We start from the raw sequence: 9,316 nt of genomic DNA on the forward strand, positions 1-9,316 counted from the left end.
CAACCAGCCCCTTCCCTTGGTAGCTTTCCAGAAGTCACCCCATTAACAGAAATTCAGATGCAGTTGAAAGGGTCTTGTTATGAGAGTCAGGAAACCTTCATCTTCTTACCAAGTAGGAAATCCCAAGGGTTTGAGGAATTCTGTGCCAAAAAGCGGGTCTAAGACCAAATATGTATTCCTTACTAGAAACCCCGTATCGCAGAGGTGAGGCGATGAGGGCGCCCGTGGCTGCCTTGCTCAGCTCTCAGCCGGGCAGGTGCCCCGCCGGCCTGGAGCCTAGGTGGCATGGGTATTTGGCGGGAAGAAGGCCAGGCTGCACGGAGGGATCAGAGGGTTGGATCGGGGGCTGATGTGGGAACCCGGCCGCCCTGCTGCACCGCTGTGCTTAGTCCACCGTCAAAGCTGTGGTCTCAACCGATGACCGAATCCAGCCTTTTGGGAGTGAACCCTAACTCTGAATTCTCCCCTTCCCCCTGCAGGCTCGGCGAGAGAGCGCGGGGCTGCGCATGGCCCCCGCCCCAGCCATGCCGGCCGCCCCCGCGCCCAAGACCTGTGATGGGCCCCCGAGAGTGGCGCCCGGCTCCCCGGGCCCCGAAGGTGCGGACGGGCCACCCAGCCCCCTGAGCGAAGCATCCAGCGGCTACTTCTCGCACAGTGTCTCCAGTGCCACCCTGTCTGATGCCTGCGTCCCCGGCCTGGATGCTATGGCCTCGCCCCCTCCCGGGCCCTGCCCAGCCACCCCTGAGCCCGAGCCCCTGGCCCCACCGGCTGCCCAGTTCCCATCACTGCCCGACCGTGCAGAGCAGACGGCCCCAGGCGACGGCGCGGCCGCGGCCCAGGAAGGGGCTTCCGCGGAGAAGCGGGACGGAGCAGCAGGCACTTGCCCGCAGGGCCAGCAGAGCTGGGGCGCCGGTGCCTCTGCCCTCCAGCAGCCGGGAAGCCCCCAGCCCCAGGCGAAGGCAGCCGCCAGCTCAGAGCCCGACGTCTCCAAGCCACAGCTGCCCCCTGATGCCCGGCCCCTGCCACCCGCTCCGGCGTCTCCGTTCAGGATCCATAAGGTGCGGACCTCTGAGCTGAAGTCGTTCACACGCATGCTTGGTGGGGACCCCGGCGGCCCCTCGGGGACCGAGGAGGACCCGCTGGCCTCAGGAGGCCTGGGCAACGGCAGCGCTGGGGGACAGGCCCTGGGAAAGCTGGAAGTTTCCTCGGATTCTGAAGAAGCCAGTGAAGTTCCAGAATGGCTCAAAGAGGGAGAGTATGTTACAGTGGGCACCAACAAGACGGGCATCGTGAGATACGTGGGGCCCACCAACTTTCAGGAGGGCACGTGGGTCGGAGTGGAGCTGGACTTACCTTCAGGTGAGTGGCGCTTGTCTGGGCCAGTTCCTGGCACCTGAGGTGGCTCACTGTGCCCACGGTGGTCAGGCAGATGAGTGTCGGCGCTGCCCGGGCTGCCAAGCACCCGCTCTCTGCCCTTGCTCAGGCTATTGACCTCACTGGTCCCCTGCCTCCACCACTTTTCAGAGTCAGGAATTTTCCCTGGATAAGAGTTTCCTAAGCGTTTTAAGAGTCAGATTCTCTTTTTTTTTTAACCTGAAGAAATTTCTCAGAAACCTAAGACATTAATTGAAAGCTAGTAATGAACATAAATGCTGGTTTGTATTTTTTAAGTCACAGGAGCCTCTGCATTTGAACTGTCACAGCAGCTCTGCTGGAATTACAAACACTGATGCCCCTGCGGGGAGGCTCAGATGTGTCGGGTGTTCCTAAGACAGCCCGGGGTGGAGGACAGAAGGCGGCAGGCTGATCTAAGAGCTGTTGGGGCTTGCAGTCTCCTTCTAGAATGGCTCACCTTCAAGGGAGGAGATCACCTTTTTCAAAAAAACTGAGGGCAGGACTTAAGGAAATACTTTGTCCTGCAGTGTTTTTGGTTTTTGTTTTTTTAAATTGAGGTATAGTTGATTTGCAGCGTTAGTTTCAAGTGTACAACATAGTGATTCAAAATTTTTATAGATTATACTCCATTTAAAGTTATTGTACAAAGCTGGTTATACTCCCTGTGCTGTGGAACGTATCCTTGTAGCTTATTTATTTTATTCATGGTAGTTTGTACCTTAGTCCTCTACCCCATCTTGCCCCTCCCCCTACCCTCTTCCCACTGGTAACCACTGGTTTGTTCTTTATATCTGTGAGTCTGGTTTTGTTGTATTTACTAGTTTGTTTTGTTTTTTGGATTTCACATATAAGTGATATACAGTATTTGTCTTTCTCTGACTTACCTCACTTAGCATAATACCCTCCAGGTCCATCTATGTTGTCACAAATGTCCTGCAGATTTTTTTTGTTTTTTAAACAGCTTTATTGTGATGTACTTTACATGCCATAAAGTCCTCCTGTTTAAAGTGTACAATTCAGTGATTCTTAGTATATTTACGGAGTTGTGCAACCTTGACAGTAGTCTAATCGTAGAACAGGTTTATCACCCCAAGAAGAAGCCACAGGTCCATTAGCAAGACACTACCCTTCCTAAGCCCCAGGCAACCATTAATCTACTTTTTGTCTGAGCTGATACGAAGGGTCCTAATCTGGTCTGGACCTTCACATCAGTGGAGTCGTATAATATGTGGCCTCGGTGACTGGCTTATTTCATGTCCCATGTTTCCCGGGCTTATCCAGTTGTGGCCTGGGTCAGCCCTTCATTCCTTTTTATGGCTAAATAATATTCTACTGCCAGGATGGCCCACATGTTTGCATCTGCTTATCAGTTGATGGATGTTTGCATTGCTTCCACTTTTTGGCTTTTGTGAATCAGGCTGCAGGGACTATGCGTGTGTAAGTTTTTGTGTGGACACGCATTTTCATTTCTCGCGGACATTCAGGAAGTTCCCTCTGTGTCTGACATGCTGAGATCTGCCTATCTGATCGCCTTCCTCCCTCCCACCAGCGTGTCCAAGGGAAGCGAGGCTTGGGGCTGTGGGGATGGGTTCTAGGAGAGCCTGCTGGGTGTTGCTGTTGACACGGAGAGTGAGAGTCGGGAGGGGGCTCTGGGAACCAGAGGCCCCAGGACTGCCTCTGGGCCAGTAGGCTCTGATGTGAGGTCACCGTCTCTCAATAATTTTGGTAAAGAAAGTCATAAATTGGAAGAGGTTGTAGCAGATTAGTCTGGCACAGGCTAGAATGTTTTCTAAACTCCATTTCTGCTGAAGTGCAGAGGGGAATTGGGAAAGAGGTGTGTATCTGTGAGCTGAGTAATCTAAGGTAGATTAGAAAGTAGATGAGTTCAGCCAACAAGTAAGTATTAAGTGCCTACTACGTTCCTTTCCCTGGACTTGCATTTTAGAGGGAAGAGAATTACCAAGTAAACAAACAAGTAAAATGTGATAGTAGTAAGTGCTGTGATGAAGAGAAAACGGGATGAGCGGATGGAGGGGGTGGGGTGGTGGTATTAAATATTAAATACTGAGGGAGCAAAGGCCTGAGAGATGTGAGGAGGCAGGTGGGCTGAGGGCACTGAGAGTACAAGCCCCAGAGCAGGGACGAGCTTGGGGAAGCCTAATGCCAGCCAGGGGAGGGTGACATGGCGGCCGGGTCAGGATGGTGCAGTAGGAGAGGAAACCCCTGGAGGATTTAAAAAGACAGCTTTTACTTAGGAGAATAGACTTGGGATGAGAGTGGGAACAGGAAGGCCACTTAGGGGGCTGCCAGATGTCCAGGCTGCAGGTGAGGGGTATGTGGAGGTGGTGAGCAGTGGTTAGAATTAGGAAGAATAGGATGGTGCTGGCTGGGACCGAGGGACTGTGGAGCGTCAGGGAAGGAAAGGAGTCACCTGACACCTGAATGTGGCCTGTGAAGGGGGTCATGGCCATGCCCTTGACCCTGTGGGAAAGCCCGAGAGCAGTAGGGGCATGGTGAAGAGGAACAGGAATTCTGTGTCAAGATGTGGTGCTGGAGGTGCCGTGGGACGTCCGGTGGAGACGAGACATCAGAGGCCACCTTGGCCTGGACAGGCAGCTGAGAGGCATCTGGGTTCTCGGAGTGTAGGCTGGATGGGCGGGCCCCCAAGGGACACCTGCGAGGTAAGGCAAGAAGGGACGAGCAGTGAGATGGGACATGGGAGCCTATCCCAGGAGCCAAGTGGTGGCGGTGGCTGGAGAGTGGGAGAGGTCACCTGTTAGATACCTCGAGAGGCGGACTGAGTGACCCTTGCTGACCGTGTGCAGAGCTGGTGGAGGGTGGGCCTGTTTGGGGGAGAGAGAGGGCAGCGACGGGGCGTGCAGTGAATGTGGACAGTTCAGGACTGTTTCTGCTTACAAAGCTCACATTCCCCACCAGCCCATCTCCATGGGGCGTGGTAGCTTAGGGATCCGGGGAACCCCCTTCCCTTCCCTGTTAGCTCATCCTTCACCTTCAAGCATTTTCTGTTTGCTTTTACAAAGGAAACTTCCTCACGCCTTCTTGATACACGAAACATGCCAACTAAGTAGCTACAGTTTGGTAATTTGCCAGTTTCCATCTAATTTAGGAAAAACAACAGGATTTAGGAAAAATAATCATTCTACCAAGGCCCTCCATCCTAGGTTTGCATGTTGACTGTCCATGTTGACTGCGGGCTCTGCTTTGGTGGCACGTGCGTGCGTGTCAGGGTCTGGTCCGTCGCCTGCAGGGACCGCCACGCCCCACGCCAGGCGCCGCCCCTGCCGCCCCCTTCAACCCGGGGCAGCCGCGCGGGGTCGTCGTGCGCGTGGGGGCCCCTCCGGGCTGGGAGCCCCCTCCACGTCGCCTTTCTCTTCTCCCCGCAGGTAAGAACGATGGCTCCATCGGCGGGAAGCAGTACTTCAGGTGCAACCCCGGCTACGGGCTGCTGGTGAGGCCCGGCCGCGTGCGCAGGGCGGCGGGCGCGGGCCGGCGGCGCAGCGCGGGGCTCCGGCTGCAGGGCGCCCCCGAGCCCCGGCGCGGCGGCGGCGGCGGCCTCTCGGGCTCGGCCACCAACCTGGCCTCCCTGACGGCGGCTCTGGCCAAGGCTGAGGGCGCGGCGCTGCGGGCCGACCGCGGCCACAGGAGCCCCGAGAACCGCAAGTCCTGGGCCAGCTGAGCCCCTTCCCGGGCCTCGGCGGGGACAGGCCGGGCGGAGCTGGGGGCGCGGGGCCCCTCTCCCCTGGGAGCAAGCGGGCCAGGAATGCTTTTTGCACGACGCGCACATGGGGCTGGGGACCTCTCTCCCCCACAGAGCGGGGCGAGTCTTGGCCTGGTGGAAGGTTCTAGGAGCCAGGGTGGTCCCGGATTGTGGGGAGTGAGGGTCCTGCGTCTCCCTGCCCCTGGGCCTGGGGCTTACCCCCTGGGCGTGGGGGCTGCTGTTTTCTGTCTGACAACCCCATTAACCTCTTAACTTAAAACATACTCGTAACTAGTGCCTTTCCGTCTCCACAGAAGGTGGGCTGCCTCCCTCTGCCCTCAGGGCCAGCACCCGAGTTCTGCCCCGAGTCCTGGCTTGCTCTCCAGGCTCGTGGCACCCCTGTCGCCCTGACCCCCACACTGAGCTCCAGCTCCTGCAAGTGCCTGGGGCCCTGGGCCTGACCCCCTCTGCCTCTCCCTTTTTCTTTCCACGGGGTTTCTTAGGTTTCTTTGTGGGTGTTTTAGCATCTTTATATCCGGCAGGTTTCTCTTTGCCATTTGTTCCCTTAACAGAGGTCTTGGAATATATTTATTTATATTTATTTTTTCAAAATCTCAAATCATTTGCGAGCCACAATCGTCCGCCTGGCACAAATGCCCAGGGCCTGCCTTGCACGTCAACTGGCCTCTGTGGTCTCTTTGGAGCTGCCAGCCTCCTACTTCGGGCAGAGGTTCTGGAGGGGCCAGAGGACAGTGCCCCTCCTCGTGTCCTTTAATGCAGATACACACGTGGCCTTACTCTAAGCTATAACGAAAACTTGGAGAATTTTGTTGTGCTTTCGTAGTCGGTGACAAAGTCAGTCAGAGGCGTCACAGCCTCACTTGGTGCAATTTTGGTTTTGGGGAGATCCTTAGGCCTGTTCTGTGCCCTGACGCCCTGGCTCAGCGTGGGGCTGCAGCCCAGTAGATGGGCCGTGGAGGGAGGGCTCCCCGCCCTGTTTTTATCCCTGGGACTCTCGCAGAGCCACAGCCAGGCTGTCCTGGATGGTGCCTGGTACAACATGAAGCATCCCAGAGCATCACCCAGCTCCGTCAGGACCGCCCTGGTCCAGAGCCCTCCCTGCGGGCTCTTTGGGAGGGTCTGGAGGCTGGGATACGGCCAGCATCTCGCTCTCAGGGGGGCGAAGGGTTTCCAGGGAGGCACAGGGCTGGACTCCTGGTATTGGGAGGTCGGTGCTCCTGGGATTACCAAGGCGGTAGCCCAGTGACCTGGTGCCCACTATTCACCGCCTTCCCTGCCTGTCACCTCAGGAGCCTCAAGGGCCTGTGCTATGAGCAAGGGATGGGGGACACCTGGCAGCTGGGGATGGAAGTCCAGGGCTGGGGTTCACACACAGTGTTCTTGTCTGTCTCTCTTTAGTTCTCACGCTTAGGCTCTTAAAAGAGACATCCATCCAGAAAGCTTTTTCCAAAGAAATTTCAGTTCTCTAGGATGTGATGACCGCCAGTCACTGTCACCGTGGGGACTGCTGGGTGGGACGGAGTCACCGGAGCTCACTGACCCCAGACCAGACCTGCACTGGCCGGAGCTGCCCTGGCCTGCACTTCCTCTCATGCTGGCGGGAGGGCGAGGCTGGGAGTCTTGAGGTCTCACCCCTTGATCTCAGCAAATACTTGGGGTTTTGGAGCAGGAAGGCATCTCACAGGGAACAGGCTAAAGCCGAGGAAAGTTCAGTGATTTTTCCAGGGTACCGAGAAGCTCTGGCTTCTGACTCCCGGCCCAGGCTCTTTCCCTTGTCCCTGTTCTTCCCTGCTGGCCAGCGCGCAGTCTGCAGGTTTCAGCGACAGCCCGGTGCTCCCCCGCCACCATCAGCTGCCCCAGCAGAAGGATGGGTGGTTAGGGGCCCCCTGAGGGGCCAGTAGAGCACCCTTTCCTGTCCTCTGCTGCATTTCTGGGAACACCTGCCAGGAGGGTGGCCCTGAACCCAGTGCTGTCACTGTGCCAGCTTCTCTACGTCACCTCCTTCCCAGCACAGAAGTGCTCTTGCAAAACCTGTTTTCAGTGTGAGATTCTCCTCTGTGGACACCACCATCGCAATTTGGTCCCGACAGCAGCTCTTGCTCATATGGCCTCGGGTGACCTGCCCTGAGGCAGAAAGTTGTGCACCGAGCCCACCGGTAGACATGGGAGGTGGTGTGGGTGTGTGTGATCCTTATATATGTAGCCAGGTACTTGTTGGGGCCCATCTGCCCTGTAACGGGGCGTCGACAACCTCGCAGAACCAGCTTGGGTCGGGTGTGCGGGGTCACACTCCTTTGTCGTTGGGTTGAACCGAATGGGAGAGGCCTCCAGGGGACCCGCCACCTGAGGGCCTGTGCTCGGAGCTGCGGGGAGCCCTGAGGGCCTTGGATGAGACGTTCAGCCTTCGCAGCTACGTTGTCTGAAGAGCCCTCAGGGCCACCTTCTCCTCCTTGCAGCCTGGCCTCCGCCTCTCCCCAGGCCTGCTTTGTGAACAGCCCAGGTCCCTTCCCGGGATTCCAGCATCTCTGCCCCTGGGGAAGGCGTTTCCCTGCGCGCAGCCCTCGTTTCTCCGGGAGGACGGCACCCTAGCTGGTCTCAAGTCTGCAGCTCCCAGCTTGCCCAGGCTTTGAATGAAGCAGGTTTGGGCTTGTGCTGGTGGTGTGTGAGAGAGGAGAGGTCATCCCCCTGGGTTCTCAGTGAGCTGTCCCCACGGCTGGAGGCCAGCACTGCTGTCGGGAGGCTGTGGCTGACCTGTCTCTCCAGACCCTGCTCTGGCCCCTCAGATGTCCGAGACCCTCGAAGGCAGTGAGGTGGCCTCTGGAAGAACCAGGCGGGGCATGGGGGCAGTGCTGGGTCCTTGCAGGGGTGCAGGGCCCACGTCCTGACCCTCCTGTCCTCTTGGTCCAGATGTGCACATCCCTTCGGGCCGGTGTTTGGATGGGTGGACAGGGGAACCCGGGATGTGCTGCCATCAGCGGGGGTTGGGGGACCGTCCTCCAACTCGTAGGTGATGAAGAAAGCCCATCCTGCCCTGGGCTGCCGTGTCTCCTCTGGCTTCTCTTGCAGACTAATATTAGCTGTGAGTGGGAAAGCCGTGGACCAAGCAGCCCCCACACACCGAGGTTCTCGGGCGGAGGGTGCAGCTTGACAGGGTCTGGGCTGCCGGTGGCGGGGGGGCTCCCTTTCACCCACCTTCTGTTCTCGCCTTACTGACAGACAGACCTAATTTTAAATAAATGTCAGCTTTAGGATTTGAGATGTGGCTTCTAGCAGGCCAGGCTCTGGGATTTAACATGACAGCAGGAAGAGGGTGGCTGTGTGGTCGCTGGGGCCGGTGAGGGACTGTCTGTGGCTCCAGGCTGCACGAGGTCAGGTCAGAGGCCAGCGGGAGCCCTCCTGGGCCTCTGCCTCCCACTCTGCACATGCAGGGTTATCCAGCCCAGACCCCAGGGGTCTGTGGGGGGCAGTGGGGGCGGCTGTCCCAGATGCCCAGCCTGGCCAGAGGGAGCAGGAGGGCGAGAAAACCCGGCCCATGGGTGTGGCTGTGGCCAGGCTGGGCCTGCGTGGTGGCCCCGGCGTGCTCAGTGAGGGAATCAAGCTGTGAACCGGCCCCTTGAGTCTGAAAGGCTTAGGAGGTGTTCAGAGCCCTGTTGGTCCCTTACGTTTCCTCCTCTTAAAGTTCCCTGTATGTGAAACTGACCAGGACGTCGCGGGTACCTGTTTTCCCAGCTGATTAGCTGCACTTGCCTGAGGCCTGCCTGCGGCCCGCATCTCACGTGCCAGCCAGCTCCCAGGCCTGGCTGCCCCTCTGTCTGTCCAGCCTCGCCTCCAGGACGGGTCGTGCAGCCCAAGACCCTGACTCCGTTGTCCCCACGCGCGTCTCTCTCTGAGGAGTCTGCGTGCCTTCTGCCGTGCTGCTGACGCTAATTGTGCGGGGAGTCTTGGAACGTCTTCTGTGTGTGCGGAGTTCTGTATGGTGGGTTCACGTAAAGAAGTGATTCTGATTGGGGGAGTGTATTGATTTGCTATATGTGAAATGGGAGTTAAATCCAAAGACTCTGTAATGAATTGTAAAGACTTAATGATTTGTACTGTATAATGAACTAAACTTCTGTAATTTTGTACCATACATGCCTTTCCGTCATATGACCAGCAGCCTCTAAATAAAACCAGATGATTTCA

At 57.3% G+C, this 9,316-nt stretch overlaps 1 protein-coding gene across 2 annotated transcripts in view; it reads left to right on the top strand.

Moving 5' to 3' along the window:
- The window catches only part of KIF13B (kinesin family member 13B), a 165,800-nt gene extending 156,484 nt beyond the window's left edge, over nt 1-9,316 (top strand). For both annotated transcript variants that reach the window (XM_074355608.1, XM_074355607.1), the window contains 2 exons: nt 480-1,359; nt 4,800-9,316. In XM_074355608.1, the coding sequence (XP_074211709.1) occupies nt 480-1,359; nt 4,800-5,092 (1,173 nt within the window). In that variant the 3' untranslated portion in view covers nt 5,093-9,316. The remainder of the gene's footprint in view (nt 1-479; nt 1,360-4,799) is intronic.

The sequence above is a fragment of the Camelus bactrianus genome, chromosome 31, assembly GCF_048773025.1.
Source record: "Camelus bactrianus isolate YW-2024 breed Bactrian camel chromosome 31, ASM4877302v1, whole genome shotgun sequence".
In the NCBI taxonomy this organism is placed as follows: Eukaryota; Metazoa; Chordata; class Mammalia; order Artiodactyla; family Camelidae; genus Camelus; species Camelus bactrianus.